Source organism: Pyxicephalus adspersus, chromosome Z, assembly GCF_032062135.1.
Source record: "Pyxicephalus adspersus chromosome Z, UCB_Pads_2.0, whole genome shotgun sequence".
In the NCBI taxonomy this organism is placed as follows: Eukaryota; Metazoa; Chordata; class Amphibia; order Anura; family Pyxicephalidae; genus Pyxicephalus; species Pyxicephalus adspersus.
In genome coordinates, this window is record NC_092871.1 from 50,340,287 (window position 1) to 50,360,789 (window position 20,503).

Genomic DNA, 20,503 nt, shown 5'->3' on the forward strand with positions numbered 1-20,503 from the left:
CATTGCCCCGGCCACATCCACTGAGTGCTGATTTTACACAGATCCACAGATGCTGTACAGTGCACCTGTGGGTTACCGTATCTTTTCTGGTGCACTGTGCTGCATCTGTGGATCAGTGTTAAAGCACCCTAATACATTAACCACTTCAAAATGTGCCTTTTTTTATGGCCATATTCATACATGAATATGGTGTTTTTTTTCATTAAAAAAAGTATATAAGACCTACCCTGAAAATAAGACCTAGTGTGTTTTTGGAAGCCCAAAAAAATATAAGACAGTGTCTTATTTTCGGGGAAACACGGTAGCTAGCTCAGGGTTGGTACAACGTGTCTGTACTAGTGCTGAGCCCTCTAGCTCTGCTGAGCATTTCTTCTACACCTGTTGTTCAATTCAATGCTTTCCCTGTCCAGCTCCTGTTGTATCTCCTTATTGCCCAGTCTGTTGTTTCCCTGCCTGTTCCCTTGAGCTATTCAAGTGTTTCTCTGTCTGCGGAATTCCCTGTGTCTCCGATGTCATCTGTGCCTCCTGTCACTTCCTGTGTTATCCCGTGTCTGCTGTGTCACCGGCGTCTAATTCCTGGATCCCTGGTATTTGATTTGTTATTGGCTTGTCCCTGAACTTTCCTGCTTGCTGCCTGCTCCCTGACTTGCTAGTCATTTGGTACCCTGCATCATCCTGTCCACCCTGGTGTGCCCAAGGACCACAACCTGAGGGTAACCAGCAGCACAACATCCTTACTCCTATAGGCTCTGGTGAAGACCTGGTTACTGCTTAGACTTCTCGCTGCTCACACCACTCCTGTGCAAGCCGTAGCGCCCCCCTAGAGGCCCTTCCCCCTAAGTGTGACACCTCCCTTATTCTGTCGAGAACTGCTTAAAGAACACCTGTAAGGGAGAGGGAGGTTACTTTTCTGTCTTTGGGAAGGTAGTCCTTTGGAGATTAAGGGGGGAACTAACTCAGCTGTATGCTGTCAGGTGGATTGTACAGGAAAGGAACATTACAGGTAAGTATGACAACAATTTTCCATTATATCCACAGAAGAGAGGAGTTTTTGTTTTAATGTCTTTTATTTATGTAAGAATTGGAAACTTTGGCACCCACAGAAACCCAGCTAAGGATAAATTCCATGGACTAAGATTCTCCAGTTTATAATAACAGCCAGTGAAGGAGTACCATATGTGGTATTTGACTATGTGGTATTTTTGCACTCCCAGGATTTTGAACAGTCTCTCTCTTTCTCTCTCTCAGCCACCCCCCCCCACCACCACCACTCATCTGTTTATATCTCTCTCTCTCTCTTTCCCATTCTCTCTCTCTCCCCGTAGGTATGTTGGGAGTTTAGTATACAGCAACACTACAGTAGGGTTGCTGGGTGTCCTGTACATTAGAGGGATTCTGTCAATGCATGAAATTTAATTAATCTTTTGCTTTGAAGGGGCTGGTGGCAGGTGGACAAGCTGGGGATTGGTGACTGGATCTGAATAGCTGGCAACCTGGCTGACTTGGTCAGAGTAAAATTGTTACCATACTAAACTGAATATGTTACCATACTAATGAGGGTAAATCTTTTAAAGCCACAGGTAGCAGTAAAATCTCACTGGGATTCCAATAACTCCTCAGTTTATCAAAAAACGAACCTTGGGCTACACAAATGTTTTAAGTATTAGCTATTTTTTTAATGTAGCAGCATAGGATAAACCATCTTTTTATAATAATTATTATCATTATATTTATATATCTCAAGCATATTACACAGTGCTGTACATTAAATAGGGGTTGCAAATGACAGACAGATACAGACAGTGACAGAGGAGGAGGAGAGACCCTGCACCAAGAAACAGAGTGCATGAGCAAAGTCAATAAAAGCTGTAGTATAGTACATCAGCAGTAGGGACAGATGGAAGGTGAATTGGACAAAAAGGAAAGTGCACAAACTGATAGGAAGAGTAATAAGAGAATAGCTTCGGCACACTGTGGAGTTGTATGGTGTACAGGATTTTGAGCAATAGGGTTTTTTTGCAGCATTCTAAAACTAGAGACATAGAGAAATAATTAACAGCTCAGAAAATGTGGTTTAACTTAATTAACTGAGATGTTACTTTATTACCTACCTCTCTGCTTCTGGGTGAATTTAAAAGATTTATGCTTTAAAGGTCTCATGTTTCAGGCACAACAGGAGGTGACTGGGCAGCGTATAGCCCAAAAATTTGCCAGTGACCACCCATAATCTTTGCTTTCAGAAAAAAATATCCAGTGACCAGTGATAGAAAAGCAAAACCTTTGGCATCTAGAGATGTAATGACTAACTTATTCTGTTTTTTTTTTTTTTGCTTTAGACTCTGCTTCTTTCATGGCTTAGACAAGGTAATGTGTTCTGTCTCATGCTCCAGCTAGGAATGAAGCCATGTGTCTCTGTCAAGAAACTTTGCAAGGTTTTCTCTTTGATTTTCTCAACCTTCACAGTATTGTATTTGATCTACATTGTGGTGTTGATGAAAATTGCTTTGCCTGGCAGCACTTCTACTTTCCCACTTTTGAGGTGGACAGAATCAGAAAAGCCAATATGTAGTCAAAGGGTGACTGGGGACACTATCATCAAGGTCAGAAACAGCAGAACGTATCTGATCGCAGCCTACTTGGACTTACGAAGTGGAAGAACAGTCCGCATTTTAGGAATCACGAACCGCTATGAGCAGGATATATTGCTTTGTGACTTCTGCTTATCAGGCACTAATAATACAGCCCCTGTGGAGTTTGACATTCATACTGACCACTTTGATTTTCCGTACGGGACCACAGACCTTCTCTGCAGGTTACCCGATGAGAGGTTTCCAGAATATGTTTCCATCTATCGAATGAACGAGCCTTCACCAACTTTTCTAAAAATCCAAATACCAGAAACACAAGACCAAGTGATACCTATCAAGTTTCAGTATGATTTTCTTGTTTGTGTTTCTACCATGTTTGGCTCATACAACAACATTTTGCAGTTTATTCAGTCTATGGAAATGTACCAAGTACTCGGGGCCCAGAAGGTGGTTATTTATCACACAGATTCCAGTCTACTTATGAAAAAAGTTCTGTCTTACTACATCAAATTAAATTTAGTAGAACTAGTTCTGTGGCCAATTACCTCTTTTTTAAATGTTTCTACTGGTTGGCATTACCCTGAGCATCCAGGAGAACTCCATTACTATGGCCAAACAGCAGCTTTAAATGACTGTATTTATCGAAACAGGTACAGAACAAAATTTATTGCACTAAATGATATAGATGAGCTAATTTTACCCATCATGCACAAAGACTGGCCAGAAATGATTGACTCTCTTTTGAGGATTGATCCATCTACAAGCGTCTTCATCTATGAAAATCATGTCTTCCCAACTACTCTACATGACAGGATGAATCCTTTAACGCCATCTGAATGGGCCTCTGTGCCAGGCCTGAACATTCTCCAGCATGTCTATCGGGAGCCCAACAGACCTGGGGAAAACAACCCAACAAAGATGATACTAAATCCTAGGAATGTTATACAGACCTCTGTCCATGTTCCTCTAGAATTCATCGGAGAACAGTATGAGGTCCCTGATGATATTGCTAAACTGTGCCATTATCGAGAGCCAAAACAAAAAGATCTTGAAAATGATCTTCTTATTAAGGACGATATCATGTTGAAATATGAAGCAGTTTTGATAAAAAGGGTCAATCGGGTATTAAATAAGCTTAGATTGGTCAAGAAAGCAACAACCAAAGACCAGTAGTCACTTTTGCCTTCTTTTTTTATTATAAAATAACTACTAGTTAATGACAGCAGGTTTTTATTTTGATTTGTAGAGCACAAAATCTGCAAATATACTGTAGATGTATATTGATTGTCTACAGTGTCTCCCAAGAGGAAATTAATGCATTTGCTAAGTGCCTGTGAATTCAAAGTCAATATGCCTAACATCTTTAATGGACTTTAAAGTCTTTTGAATAAAAAGCTAGGAGATAGCTATTGCTGTGCAGGTTTCTCAGATTTAGAAGCTGATCTTATATGTTGGATCATAAAAACTCTAGTTAAAAGTAAGGTATTTTATTATAATGTTTGCTGTTAATTTAGCTTTGTTTAGCTTTCTATCAATCAGCAAAAACCAAAATCAAGGTGTGTATAGCTTCCCAGCATAATGTGTATGGCAAGCTTTTCTTCCTGGATGGCTTTAGTAAGATGTGTAAAAGAGGGAATCAGTATTTGCAGAAAACACAATTTACATTTCTGCACATATACTTAATAATTAGAGGCATGAAGGCTCCACGAGTTGTTTTTCTGTTTTAAGTGTCACTTTAGTAAAATTTGTTTTGGTTGGTGTTAAGCATACCTAAAAGTGGGTACATTTTGCTCTTCCTAAAACATCTTTTATCCTTTTACCCAAACTTTTTAAATTATTTAATGATGCACTAAACTCAAGCTCAAATTTATGTAGAAAAAAAGAACTGCAATTTTTAAAGGTTACGAAAAAGATATCTAAAACACAAATACTTTAATTTAAAGCCAGGTGCTTTAATTTGCTGTTGGGAAGAGTCTGTTGCCTGTCTCTTAGCTAATAATCCTGCTGCTTCTTGTCACGTGTGGTGCCTCTCCCCACCCGTATAATGGAAGAAAAATATTATAATAATAGGGATGCCATACTGATGGGGCCAGTAAATTAATATTGAAGCACAAACTGATTTAACTGAATTACCTGTTCATTATGGCAAATTGGCAGATTCTGTTGATCAGTGTGGTTGGTACCCATGTCAACATGCTCCAGTATTAAAATTTAAAATCTAAATCACATACCAAATCAAAAATAAAATGTTTTGAAGAATAGAGGGTTTAGAAACCCTTCATTTTTATTATCTTGATGTCATCAGGACATCATGGATGTTAGAGGCTTTGTGCTTCATACAATTCTGTGATCACATTAAATGACAATGATCAGTCTTATTTCAATAGTTTATTGATTCATTGTAACTTGAATTTATTTAGTACATGTTAGTTTCTTTAAAATGATTTTGTGCCAGTGCCCCCAATATTGATGTCAGTGGTAGAAACAGTTACCATAAGCATTGTGTCTGTATCATAAATTATAACTCATAGCATTGGTGTAAGTAACTGCAATCCTCACTTCATTAGTGGTCACCTGGTAACCCTGCAGCATTACGAACTGTGCCTGGCTGTAAAAATAACTCCCCAGCATATGTGCTCAGTTGCCAACTGGAACAATAAAAAAAATTCCATAAGCATTGATGTTTAGTGTTTCCTTACTGGAACACATACAACTCGTGACCTCGTTCTAATAATCTGTTGGGACTAAAGGTCTTTTATTAGATAGAGATCACTCCAGCTGACAGGCTTGTTTTAGTGAGCATTCCAGCACCTGGCACATTGCTGCCACTCTGGTGGTTCCTGATGCCTCCTGCTCTTATGGTCTAATGTGGTGCTAAATAGCCTTATGGTATATGTGCTGTTTTAGGCTTGGGATAAATTCTAGAATTAAGTGGTGCGAACTGTTATGATTTGTGCACATTATGATTACAAATTTTTGATAAAGTTGAATGTACAATTTTAACAAGTGCAAAAATAAACTCTGAGAATACAAAGCAATAAAACAGAGCATTTTCTCTTGTCATAATAAGATTAATGACATGTGATCCCATGCCTCTTTCTAAGTTTTCTCTGCAAATAAAAAGAACAAAAGTGAAGAAAAACTTTGCTAATATTACCAGTCTTGTAGTCTATGATGTCAGTCTTCACTTTCTTGTGGGGATGCATCCACTATTAGGATCTTCAGTATCCAACACTGTGTCAGGTGTGTTTGATGTTTGCATCTCCTACTGTACACTGTAAATGGTAGTTTGTCCAGTGGTTGGTGGGTAAGGCCAGGCACCTGACCCACCCAAAAGTGTAAAAGTTTTACTGGTGGATGTGGCTCTACAAGAGCATAAAGTCTAAAGTTATACATAGATAGGTGTAGGTCTGGTAAATTTTATTTTATTTTACTAGGTGGCTATTTTAACCACCAGAGTCCCTTTAACAAATTTACCCTTGGCACTCATCTCTATTGTACCCTTTTTCAAAAAATCTGCCTTCTTTGCTAGGGCAGCTTAGAAAACCAGTTAAACCACAGCAGGAGAATCCTGTTCATTACATCTGTTCAAACATTTGTGAAAAAATATGTTTGCCTCATTATTTAGAAATGCAACAAAAATGCAAACCATTGATTATTAAAATTAACCAGTTACTAATGTGTGTGTCTTTGCAAAAACAAATTACATTATATCGAGAGTGATAGATTCAAAAATACAACATGAAACATAGCTATGAACCCCCCCCCCCCCACACACCTTTATTTTAGTCATTGAGCTCAGCCAGCACATTAAAGGAACAATTGTTGGCATCCTAGGTCCTAGAACCCAGGCAACGCTGTATTCAAGCAATACAGTTATTGACCAATAGTGGTTTTTGTTTCCCTTACAAATGCTAACCATAGAATTGTGTGTGTGTGTGTATAACATTGCACTTGTATGTTATTGGTATTTATTTCACACTTGACGAACAAGCCTTGGGTTTTCTGGTCTTAAAATGACTGCCAGTATGCTTTATACAAAAAAAGTGTTTTGTCCACCACATACCATGAAATGTATACAATATCATATCTTTATGTATGTGACTTTGTGAGACTGAATATATATTATCAAGCGATAAGTGGATACATATTTATAAAATTATTGGATAAGGGATCCATGAATGCCACATCCCAGACAAAATCAATGAAACAACAGGAAATTAGACCCATATGGTCCAAAATGATGATTAATCAATTAATAACCAATATAGTAGTCTTCAAAAACAACAAATCTTTATTACAGATAAAAATACATTACACAAAAAAATCTTTTGGATACTCAAAAATGCTTTACAACCCCTAAAGGACCTTAGGGTCATCAACAATTTTCAAGCTTTCTATATTTTTTTCAAGCTTTTATACACTGCCAAATAAACTAACGCATTTCATAGTTCCACAGACATTTGTTGACTGCTTCTTTAAAGGGGGAAATGTGCAAGGGGTTTTAGAAAAAATTGTCTTAAGCATACTTTAGAAAAAGGCTTTTAAAATCATAAATATTTTTTCATTGGGAAAAACACTTGAAGGGAACAGGCAGGGGTGCAGTATCTCCTTAGTATTATAAGATATCACTATGTAGTTGTAATCAAATCATGACAAGGACACAAGCCAAAAAAAAGAAAGAGATGCTGTTGTTATATACAGGAATTGTGAATGCTGCAGGTAAAGATAGGAGAGGAGATGCATGTATTTCTGAGCTTTCCACCTGAATAAACTAAAGACGGACTTACAATAATCTTTGTCAGAGAAAAACAGAAAGAGAAATAAGTCTAAACGGCTGGTGTGTTTTTAAAGGCAATGATGTTATGCACTCCAAATAATAAAAATGTCTGACTTTATGAAGAGAAAGGAAAAATAAAAAGGTATTGTGAGATCACCCATAGAAACTGGGGGTGTTTTAAACCGGAAACAGGGCAGCTAGTTATCCGTGCAACAAGGATTTTTATTCACTAATACTACTTACACACAAAAACAGGCAAAGTAAAACAAACAGCACAAATAAAGCCTGGCCTCTTGCCCTCTAACTCACTGTTAGTTCCATTTACTAACAATCCAGCCCAACCTATTGTTGTGCAGGACTCTAAGGCCCTAACCATACAGCTTTAGCAACTATAATTTGTGTCTTTACTCACAGTTCACCTTGGGCCTCCTCCCAGCTCACCAGCCAAGAACAGAGACACAGGAAAGGAAGGGTTTCAGCTGAGACAGTTACACCTGATCATACCTAGGCCTCTTTAGCTCCCCATCTGGCCAAGAAGCTCATTGTCATCTATGTATCTCTATGAGATTTTGCTGCCAGGAGAGGGAGAGAAGTGGGCGTGAACTATAGACCTGGCAATCAGCTGTGGCTGCTCCCCATTCACCGTGTACTGTGAGATAATCCTAGCAGCAGCATGAGAGCTGTGTCTGTGTCCATGCAGCTGTCATTATCCCTTTGTATAAACCTTCATATCTCCCACATCGATCTCTAAACATAGGAAGTTTCCAGATGCGGGGTTACAAGCTTAAAATCCTAATAACAAACAGAGATATTTTCTGCAGACGCAGGGGTGTGATGGACAGAGCAGCTAGAGGGGTGCCTGTTACACATAGCTGACCACTTACCTTCTGTCTCCCTCAATTTCTCTGGAACGGGGTGATGTTGGCAACTGGAAATGTGAAAGCCAGTAGGAAATGCCCTTTGTCCCCACCCCCAAATAAAATGTTATACCCATCATATCATGATACCCCTGTCACACAGCTATGCCCTTACTGTCTAACCCTAATTTTTCTGTAAGAAAAGGGAAATGTGATTGCAAGTGGGGACTCTTGTGGCTAACTCCCCCTAACATTTCATCACTACAGGACCATCACAAGATAAGAAAAACAAAACCCGTCATGCCCTGCTACTCTGTCACACATAGCTGGCCACTTACCTTCTGTGAACCTCCAATTTTTCAGGAACGGGGAGACATAGGGACCTGAGAATGTAGTAGTAAGGACATGTAATCCCTTGGCTATCTGTCACATGAATTGCATGCACAGTATTTATATAGCACCAACATATTATGTAGTGCTGTTCATAGTCATGTAACTAACTGTCCCTCAGAGGAGCTCACAACCTAATGTCCCTACCACAGTCATATGCCATTAACACAGTCTAGGGTCAATTTGGGGGGAAGCCAATTAACCTATCTGTATGAGTACCCAGAGGAAACTCACACAAACACAGGGAGAACCTGCAAACTCCATGCAGATAGTGTCCAGGCCGAGATTTGAACCTGGGACCTAGCACTGCAAAGTCCAGAGTACTAACCACTGGGACACCATGCTGCACATTTCTTTGGAAGTATCCAATGCAGAGATTTTGGGGTGCAAAGAAGGTTAGCGGCTTTTTATAACTGACAGAATGCAGTGTATGGTGTAGTTTCATTTCTTTGGTACAGGAGTAATATATGAGCGGGGAGCAATATATGACCGGCAGCACTGTATGATAGCTTTAGTTTGTATTTTTGTTAATAAAATGTCACATTATTAAAATGAGCATAAAATGGTAAGTGCAGACATTTTGATTTGATTAGTCATTTCATTTATTTGGTGCATGTATATTACAGTAACTAGAAACATTTCAATTTAATTTCATTTTGAATTAAAACTATTCTAGTTTAAAACATATATCTTTAATGTTTGTTTGAATTGTGGCCCGTGGGTTTTTTCTCAATGTCAACAGTGGCCCCCAGATGAAAAAAGGTTGGGCACCACTGGTCTAGAGGATTTTTTTAGAATAAAAGTTACAAAGTAAAAGATTAGGAGATTGAGCAAAGCAAAGCACACATGTGGGTAGATCCAATGGCAGGATCAGAAGGTCTGACTACTGGCCCCGAGTGAGGCCAATTTAAGCTGAAATTCTGAACAGATGCCAAGAGGGGCCCCAAAAGTTATATTGTTTTTGTTATAATAAATCAGCATTGTAGAATCAACATGACATTTCATCCAAATTTACTACAATTAATGGAGTCATAGGCCCTGATTTATTATGGTTCTCCAAAGCTGGAGAGAATACACTTTCATCAGTGAAGCTGGGTAATCCAGCAAACCTGTGGATTACCTAAAATGGATTTCCTAAAAGTCAAGCTATTTGTTAGCAAATGTTTTAAATCCTGGACCAGATCCATTGCAGGTTTGCTGGATCACCCAGCTTCACTGATGAAAGTGTATTCTCTAGAGCCTTGGAGAACTTTAATAAATCAAGGCCATAATTCTTACTATTATCTCAACCAACTTCGCCTAGGTTGGAAGATAACATTCACTTTCACAAACACAAGGAATATCTAGAACAGACACTGGCAGTACCAGCGTCCCCTCAAACCACTCCAATTAGAGCTCCATTAGCTAAAGCATAGAATCAACCCATGTCAATGGTAAAATCAATAGAATGTGTGTGTGTATATATATATATATATATATATATATATGTAAATATATATATATTTTTTATTATATATATATATATATATACAATTTTCTTTCACAATATGGTGATGGTCATACTTACATGTGTAATTGATCTCACCCCAGTTCCTATGCAAGTTGACTTACCTCCTAATGGCTGGCATTTTTTTTTGGCATCACAGCCTGCTGTGTAAAGGAGAACCTGACACCTAGCAGAATATTTGGGTAAATCTCTCTCTCTAGTGGACTCTCCTGTCCTTTCCATACTTTGACTGTTCCTTGACAGGTATGCAGGACCAGATTTGTATTTTTTTCTCCCCTAAGTCAGCTACCTTGTGCCCTTCCCTCCCAACTGCCCCAACTGACTGTAAGGCTATGTTCAGACTTGCGGTGAGGTTGCAATGTGGTTACCACTTTCTCATGCCAGGGAACCTCTGGTTCAACAGTTCCATAGACAATGAATGGTGAGAATGTTGCACTGCTGGTTACTGCCAGGTTGCGGTCCTTGGGCACACCAGGGTGGGCAGGAGGATACACGGTACCAAATGATTAGGCAGAAGAATCATCTAGGAAGGCCGGGGTCAAGGCAGGTAGCAAGCAAGAGGTCAGGTCACAAGCCAGCGGTCAAATACCAGGGATCCAGCAAATAGACATCAGTGGCATAGGGGCCACTGCAGACACAGGGAACACAGGAGACACTGGAAGCAACAGGAGGCACAGGTGACACAGGATTATCCACAGAGAGGAACACTGGAACAGCATAAGGGAATTGGCTGTAAACAACAGACTGGGCAACAAGGGGTTAAAACAGGAGATGGACAGAGCAGAGGAAACATTGAATTAGGCAACAGGTGTAAAGAAACTGCTCGGCAGAGCCAGGGGGCTCGGCACTAGTGGGGATATGTTGCACGAATGCTGAGTCTAAATAGCCAGGCATGATTAAGAGGCTATTTTCTGATTGACTGGCAGGTTGGGCGAAACTGATAAAGCTTGTCAGAACTGCCCGCATGCGCAGGAAAGAGATGCCTGCGCTTTTGTGAGGAATAGGTATGTGTGACAATGACCATGAGCAAAAAAAAAAAAAAGCTTACAGCATGGTGCAAGAGTTTGACAAAAGAGAAGGCTTCTTGTTAAAAAAAAGGTAGGCTTACAAGAAATGACTATGGAGATGGTTTAAAAAAAATGGGTTATTATAGAGTTTAATTTAATATTTTTGTAGTATAGTACATTTGTATAGTACAATTTGATAGAGGTCTATACATTGTATAATTGGGGAGAACTCAGAAGAGGACAGAGGGACATGTCAGACAGCTGGAAGCTATGTTTATATGAATAAAGATTTTGTTGATTTACTTCTTTTTACTTCTATTACTTTTTCTTTACTATCATTTCAGTTGCCATTCACAGTAACAAACCCACCCAGATGTCTATTATTATTATTATTATTATTATTATTATTATACAGTATTTATATAGCGCCATCATATTACGCAGCGCTGTACATAGTCCATAGTCATTTCACTAACTGTCCCTCAAAGGAGCTCACAATCTAATGTCCCTACTATAGCCATATGTCATTAATGTAGTCTAAGGTCAATTGTTAGGGAGAAGCCAATTAACCTAACTGCATGTTTTTGGGATGTGGGAGGAAACCGGAGTACCCGGAGGAAACCCACGCAGACACGGGGAGAACCTGCAAACTCCATGCAGATAATGTCCTGGCTGGGGATCGAACCTGGGACCTAGTGCTGCAAAGGCCGGAGTGCTAACCCCTGAGCCACCGTGCTGTCTATGTTGCAGTCATGGGCTGGCAATAGCCCATTAATGGCAGGGATTGAGAAACCGCAGCAGTCCAGAAACAGGTTCTTATGGCAATTGCAGTCTTGGTGAATCAGCCTCCAGCTTTAATGATTAGTATGAGCTGACAAACACACTGACTTCCAAAGCTTTGTCTATGTGTGCTTGATCAGTCCATGGGACCCATCAATCTCCTATCCAACCAATATTGAAGATTGTACAATCACCATGTTACACTTTCTATAGAATGGTTTGGTGGTTGAAAATATGTCTGGTGGGTCAAATCATTCAACCACACATGGCGTTGCAGTCATTGCTGACATTAGTGCTGACAAGGAGACAAGAAGTTGTTATTCGATGTAGGTTTCATTGACACGAGCAGTGGAGAAAAATGATTTGTGAGGAATTTCTGGGTTTTTCAAGTGTAATAGCTTTGATGCTACTTTTATAGCATCAAAGTGTTCTATAGTGTAAAGTTTGCTTAAAATTCAGATCAGCTATATGGCTAAGCACATGACAGATGTTCAACAATGGCTGGAAGGAATGGTGTGCACTCAAAATGGTCATCCAATTAGGTAAACTTCTGATGAAAAACACATGGCATATTATATCATGTCCTTATTTATTTCACAAAGACTAAGTAAGTAAAAGTGCAGAAGCAATGAGTAAAAAATAAAGTAAATCTTTATTGCTTACATAGCAATAGGGAGAGTAACTTTCAGCTAATCAAATTTGCTTGATTAACTGATCATCAGCATGTGTGACCATCTCTATAAAAGCAGAAGTGTTGGCAGTTTTCTGGTCTGGAATATTTAGGTATGTGCTAACACAATGGCAAGTTGTAACTTCTCGAGTCTACCTATTACTACACCACCAAACAAACTCAAAAAAAAAAAAAAAACACCTTCAAATTCCGAAGCTTCTATTAATTTTAAATTATGAAAGTATATATTCAAAGCCCATTTGTAAATAATACTCTATCCAGGGTCCCCAAATCTTCTGAAATGTATCCATACTATCATTGCTTATTGCCCCCATTTTCTCAGTGACCAAAAACCACATCATCTTTTGTTTGACATGTTCCACATTGGGTTTAGATGATTTCCAGGCCTTTTCCAATACCATCTTTGCTAATATAAATAAATATGTCACCAGACTGAACTGCTTCTTAGTGCTATTTACTGGTTGTAAATTCAAAAGCACTTTTTCTGGACTTTTTACAAACACTTTACCCGTCAGAGTATATGCTATCTGATATACCTGAGTCCAATACTTGCAAATCTTAAGGCACTCCCTCCATATATGGTATAACATGCCTTTCCCATTACACCCTCTGAAACATCTATCTGAGAATGTTGATGAAATTTTTGCCATTCGCTCTGGCACCAAATACCAGCGCATCATCAATTTATAATTAGCTTCTAATGCTTGTGTGTTTATGCTAAAATCCATTGCTGTGTTCCATATTTTTTCCCACTTTTCTTGCTCTAAAACACCTCCTAGGTCTTCCTCCCAACGAGGTATATATGTGGGTTTATTTTCCGTATACACTGTTACTAACGTATCATAAAGTGTTGATATGGATCCCTTATTCGACCCACTACCCATGCATTTCTTTTCAAACACACAAAGTTCTAAGGTTATCCCATTCTCTTGTTCTCGATTGCACAAAATTCCTAATCTGTAAGTATCTGAATATTTCCCCACTAGGCATCCAAAATTTATTCTGCATTATTTCAAAAGATGTAATACTAGTCCTATCCAGGAAATGATATATTTTATACTCTCAAAGCCTGGTATAAACAAAGAGTTTTACTTATTATTGTTGCTACCGGCGTATGTGATGTCATTAATCTATAATTTTAATTTTAAATATAGGGTTATAAATAGTACCTTGTTTAGATGGTGTAACCCATAACACATTTTCAGTTGATATTTGCAATAATTCCGCTTTCTCTAACTGAACCCAAAGAGGTTTCTATTTCTGCTCAAAGTATCTTAATAAAGGGGATATCTGGGCCGCTACATAATATAAATATAGCTGTGGTACCATTAGCCCCCCCCCCCCCTCTAGATTTCTGACAATATAGAATCCTCTTAGAGATTCTAGGCCTCTTGAGATTCCAAATAAATTCTAACATTTTCTGTTGTAGATTGGTAGGTATCTTACAGGGAATTCTAACAGGAGGAACATACAAAAATTTAGGTAGCCAGGTCATTTTAATTGAAGCAATTCTCCCCAACCGTGATATATGATATCTTTTCCACGAGTCTAATAGCTTTACTAAGTGCCTCCACAGATCTCGTATGTTGGCATCATATAATCTATTATAGGAAGGTGTGATATTTACTCGAAAGTACCTCAAGCATTTATCTTCCTATTTAAACAGGAACGCTTCCTGCAATGATCTTACCATTTCCTTATTTAATGATATATTCAGTGCTTTGCTTTTAGAATTGTTCACTTGTAAACCTGAAAATTTCTGGAATTACATTAAAAGGCAAAGCAAATTTGGCAAAGATATTTGTGGATTTGTTACACATAGTAAGACATTATCTGCAAAGAGACCTAATTTGTGATGTCTCTCTTCATTTATTACTCCACTAATATCTTGATGGTTTATAATAGCCTGTGCTAGTGGCTCTATTGCTAGAGCAAAAAGTAACAGTGAGAGAGGGCAACCTTGCCTAGTGCCCCTCCAAATTAATACGGGGAGTGGAAAATACTGTATGAAAGCTTTTGGCTCCACATATAATGCTGAAACCCATGAACAGAAATGTGGTCCAAATCCCCAATTATTCAGCAAGTACATTAAATATGGGCATAATACTGAGTCAAATGCTTTTCTTATATCTAGGGTCAAAAACATTGCTTTTTGTTTAATATTTTGCACATATTGCGTCAGATGCAACATCCTGCGAATATTATCTCCTGCTTGCCTCCCTGGAATAAACCCTGTTTGAGCCTGATAAACTAGACACTCTATTCCCCGGCTCAACCGCGAAGCCAGCACTGTTGCCAGCAACTTGGCTTCAATGTTGAGCAGGGAGATAGGTCTATAGTTTGACCACACTGTTACATCAATATCTGGTTTCGGCAACATTCACACTGCTGCCTCCAGCATACTTAAATCTAAGCCTTCACCCTTCAATATCCCATTAAAAGCTCAAACCAAATATGAAGTTAGTTCTTCCACATATTTCTTGTAGTACCTTGCTGTCAAACCATCTGGTCAGGGTTTTTTGCCCATTTTCAGTTGTTTTATAGCTTGCTTTACCTCCTGAGGTGTAAATATGGCCTCGAGATCCTCTTTCAATGAGGTTGGTAGCTCTGGTAAAGATAAAATAGAGAAAAACTGTTCCATTTCACCCTCCTCTGGCGTTACTGTTGTTTGATAAAGAGATCTCAACCTTTCATAAAATTACTGTCATCAAGAGACTGTCATTCATTACAAAAATATGGTTAAAGCGTGTCAGAGTTTTGTCTTTTGTTTTTTTATTTTAATTTTTATTCAGTAACCAAGCTAGCATACAAGAAAGACATCCAAAACATAAAATACAAACAAGATAATGATAACAATAAATGAAATAAACAGTTTGTCATAACAATATGCCGCAGATAGGCATTAAAGTCTCTCATCTATGCAAACATTGGCCACTATATTTTATGTATTTAAAAAAAACATAAAAAAATCTAAAAAAAGGAGATAGAATAGAAAAAAGGAGAGAGTAGAATAAGGGGTAAGAAAAGAAAAGATGGAGAAAGGAAAGGGGGGGGGGGGGGGAAGGTGGGAGTATAGGCACAGATGCAGTTATAAAGTAGAAACTATCCGGAAAGCATTTTTGTCCAGGTGTATATTCCTATTCAGATAATACGTCAAAAAAACAAACACTTACAAACTTCGTCAGTAGTATCAGCATTGGCACTTCTTATTTGTAGATATTCTGTGGACATGGTATATTGAAACCAGTAGAAGCATGTTTTATTGAACTTGGCCGTGCGGCCATTTCTATTGGCCTAGAGGTCTTCCATGGTCATGATCTCATTAATTCTCGTAAACCATTGAGAAACAGTCAGGGGAAAGGTTTGTTTCCAGGAAAAGGGAATACAGGCTTTGGCAGCATTAAGCAAGTGTCTTAATAGAGAATTATGATATCTTTTCCTGGAAAGGGAAGAGACATGTAGCAGAGCAAGTTCTGGTTTATTCTGAATTGATATGTCTGTTGATTCCTTCATTATATTAGCAACTTGTGACCAAAAAACTTACAATAGAACATTCCCAAAAGATATGTAGCAAACTAACTAAAGTGTTTTGACATCTCCAGCATCTAATGTCTGCTTGAGGATAAATCTTTGCCAATAAGGCCGGTACTCTGTACCATCTAGTTAACAGTTTATAATTCAATTCCAGGTATGAATTGCTGATGGATGCTTTGTGTTCAAAGTACAATAAACATTCTAGCTATTCGGGGGTGAAATCTAACTGTAAAGCCCTCTCCCATTTTGTCACAAAAGGCAAGGGCGTGGTAACAGACACATCTAACAGCAAGCCATGAGCAAAGGAGAGTATGCCTCGCAGTGGTTCTTCTCCAGCACATAGAAATTCTATCTGGGAGTGAGGGCGGTCAAAAAGCTGAGCCAAGGAAATATGTCAGCTGGAGTTTTCTCCAGATATTCAAGGGAGGCAGAGAATGATCTGCCTGTAAGGTTTCAATTGGAAGCCAACCTGTGCCTCTGGTAAAATGACGAGCTCTAAACACTCCTATCTCTTTCCAGACACCGTACAACGGATCCGAAACCCCGGGAGAAAATCATTGATGACCTAGTAAAGGAGTCATTGGAGATGGATATGGCTGTAGATTTTTGATCCTTAGATATTTTTGGGCTGCACGTAGAGTTGGACCAATTAATGGGTGCCTAGAACTGATTGCCTGATCTGGGGGTAGCCAAAGCACTCCAGTCAAAAAAGCTAGGGACATCGATCAAAAACCACGGTTTCTGTCTCCTATGATGACACCAATCTATTAGTCGTGTAATATGAGATGCTTCATGATAAAGGAAAGGGTCGGGAAAAGCTGCGTGTCAGAGTTTTATGCACATAGGAATAGTATGTATATTCTCGCTCTTCTAAATGTTTTTCTCCCCATACATCAAATAATCTTTCTGCACTTAATAATTCCCTTAGAGCTCGTGTAGTTGATGTATCTTTATACTGATTCAATAAATCCACTGTGCTCTTTTTGTCTGGACTAGGTATCAATGGAGTATTAGAGTCTCCACACATAATAAGCAAGCCTTGTGCGTGTACTTTTATCAACTAAAGCACATGAGCAAAAAACGGTACCTGGTTCTCATTGGGAGCATAATAACTTATTATCGTTACCTTGGTATTGTCCGACCTAATCACTAGGATAAAAAATCTTCCCTCATGGTCTGCTAGCTGTTTGTCCAAAACAAATGGAATCTCTTTTCTAAAACCTATCAGGACTCCTCGTCTTTTATGCTTGGAATTAGCCATATATATCCCAGGTATGAAGCATGGAAATATTTGGGGTGTGTCAAAGAAGAGAAGTGCGTCTCTTGCAGACATATTATATCTATCTTCTGAGTATTAAAATATCGGAAGGCCCTTGTGCGTTTCAGTGGGGAATTTAAGCCCTGTACATTTAGAGATAAAATAGACACTGTCGTTTAACGAATAAATGACAGACTTCACTTCCCTGCCCTATATTAGTTATCCTATTCCCTGTCTGTAACTTTGGAGTCAAGAATTTTTTTTATGTCACAACATAGCAATACCTCCTTATTTTACTTACGTTACCGTTTACTTATGTTACTGTTTACTCAATTAAAGGTTCAAGGTATAGTCTTTGGTAGGGCAAAATTTGCCCACCTAACCTATCTCCAGGCACTCTCCCCCCTTAAATTTAAATAGATTAAATTCTAGGGTTCGTGCTCCAGATTAATGAGGTGTGCAGTGACAACTACACTGGGAGTGGGGCCCCTTTTGCTTTACTATATATCTTTATTTTACATTTACATTTTCTTTTCATTTGTTATCTTACCGTGGACCCAATAATGCTTTACCTCTCACTAAAGCTATCTCCACTGTTCTCATAATCTCAACTAATTGATTTACTTCACAAGTTCTGTAAAAAAAAAATATAAAATTAATGTCAAAGTACATTTTCTATAACTAAAGCTCTAGTGCTTATGACTTTATTGGTGAAGTACCCTTAAAGCAATACTTTTTCAAACGTTGTTGCATTATTCTTGCTGGAAACACTTTCTTGGCACTTTCTTGTTTTTATCTACATCATCAATTAATTTATCGACATCATCATTAATTTAAATGGGTGTCCCTAGCGGTATTTAATTTGTCTTTCCTGTAGAATTTGCAAGTAGAGTTTCATTTCCCTCCTCCTTTGTAAAGTCCCTAGTGCAAGGTCAGTAAATATTTGATAGTTATTTCCCTGGAAATCAATAGTTCCTTTAGTAGGTATGCGGTGAATCCAATCAAATTCCAGTCTCTCTAAAGAGATTGCAGGACATTTTTCCTGGAATAAAGCTACAACCACTGGAGTTACCTCAGTTATAGACTCAGGTATATTGCGTATGCGTAAATTAGATCTCCTGGACCTATTTTCTAGGTCCTCTATAATTCAATGCTTGTATTTCATTTTTATAATGATCTATCTCCTCTTCATGACCTTCCAAAACTGTTGTAACATCGTCCATCCTTTCTTTCAATTGTACTGTGCGGTTACCTAACTCCTGTAGCTCTTTTGTAAAGTGATATGTTATTTTCTTTGCTGTTGTATCTAAAGATATCTGTAACATTTCTTGGAATTTTTGTAAAAGGCTTTCTGAGTCACAAGGTAATACTTGCCTTTTTTGCTAAGGGGGTTTCTGTTGCTGCTAAATCAGCTTCCTTTGCTCCTACCTCCTCCTTGTCCCCACGTTCCTGGTTTCTTGGTGAATTCAGCAACGCCATCTTTGACATCTCATGTGCTGCAGACTCTCTTGCTGCTCTCTTTGTGTCCTTCTTAGCTTTACCTCAGACCAACATTGCCTCCCGTGGACTCACAGGGATCAGCGTCCCTCCATTTCCTTCAAACTCCGTCCTCCAATCTGCAGCCTGACTTTCCACCTCACGCTTGGTGTAAATCCTCCTCTGGGCTCTGGGTCTTGAAAGCACACTGTAGCTTTTACCGATTACCCGCCTCCAGCAGATGCCCTGTGTTCCGCTCGGCTTCTTCCACCTCCTGTGGTCTAGCCAGGAACAGCGTCCTACCTCCGTCTACAGTCACCGTCTTTCCAACTGCTGCACGGCTTATCGTCTCTCTGCCTTCACCAGACTCTGTCCACTATCAGGCAGCTAAGTTTTCTGCCCCGATCTTCTGGTGAGTAACTGAGCCGACACAAAGCACTAGCTTATGTTGGCTCGGCGCATGCCCTCCTCGTTTCACTAGTGAATAATTGTACATGTTTTGGATGATTACAATCTGCTATATCCATCAAAGACTTTCCCAGCCAAGCCTTTGGTCACCCAGTCACACCATCTATGAGGTAATTATTTCCTTGAAATAAGGAAGCTTGACTATGGTAAAGTGCTGGTAAATCTGGGTGCATGCGAGGAACAGGTGGATACTAGAATCCTGAGCCTGCTCCGCTCTACACCAGGATAAACAGGGCTGGAGCGGACACATCAAGCGGCGGTTCTGGCTCAGGGAGGCTTCCTGAGTGAGGAGCAGTACAGAGGGAGGCTTGCGGTAGGAGAACACAGATCAGATGTGAACATAGTGCTGCCGCATGTCAGTGTTCCATTCACTAAAATTGTACACTTTTGGGTGGCATTGATGATGCACTACACCCAGCTCTACATGCCAGTTACCAATGCGGTCCCCGCTCCTTCTCAGTTCCCACCGCCTCTTCCTCCTGGTGCTGCTGCCACCTGTCAGTACTCCATTCACTAAAATTGTACACTTCTGGGTGCCATTGACGATGCACAGCAGCAACAGCAGGAAGAGGAGGCGGTGGGTCCTGAGAGGGAGCGGGGACCGCATTGGTAACTGGCATCTAGAGCTGGGTGTAGTGCATCCTCAATGCCACTCAGAAGTATACAATTTTAGTGAATGGAGTACTGACAGGCGCCAGCAGCAACGTCTGGGGGAGGAGGCGGTGGGGCCTGAGACGGAGCGGGGAATGCATTGGTAACTGGCATCTAGAGCTGGATGTAGTCCATCATCAATGCCACCCAGAAGTGTGTAATACAAAAATCTGAAATTAGTGATTAAGCGTAGAAGGGCCAGACCAAGATGTTTTGTGCACCAGCACTGTTGCTGTGGTCTGTGGTGCCGGAAGCGGAAGGAAGGTGGACAATTTTGCTAGTTTGCATCATGAAGTGGATGACATGAATGCTAACCCTCAATCTTATATTACTTAGCTGAAAAATTAGGCAAAGGCAATGGTATCTATCAGTGTGGCAGTACTGGGGGTTTTCATCTGCAGTTTGTCGGCCTCCTGGAAGCAGCAGAAAGGCCTCACAGGGTATTATCAAGCAGAAAGATGATGGGTATGATGTTCCAGCCTGACCGCTCCTGACCCACAACGTTTGTGGCCTGCT

At 39.5% G+C, this 20,503-nt stretch overlaps 1 protein-coding gene across 2 annotated transcripts in view; it reads left to right on the plus strand.

Moving 5' to 3' along the window:
* The window catches only part of LOC140344562 (beta-1,4-galactosyltransferase galt-1-like), a 33,224-nt gene extending 27,593 nt beyond the window's left edge, over positions 1-5,631 (plus strand). For both annotated transcript variants that reach the window (XM_072431798.1, XM_072431799.1), the window contains one exon: positions 2,337-5,631. In XM_072431798.1, the coding sequence (XP_072287899.1) occupies positions 2,337-3,761 (1,425 nt within the window). In that variant the 3' untranslated portion in view covers positions 3,762-5,631. The remainder of the gene's footprint in view (positions 1-2,336) is intronic.
* The last annotated feature ends 14,872 nt before the right edge of the window (positions 5,632-20,503 follow it).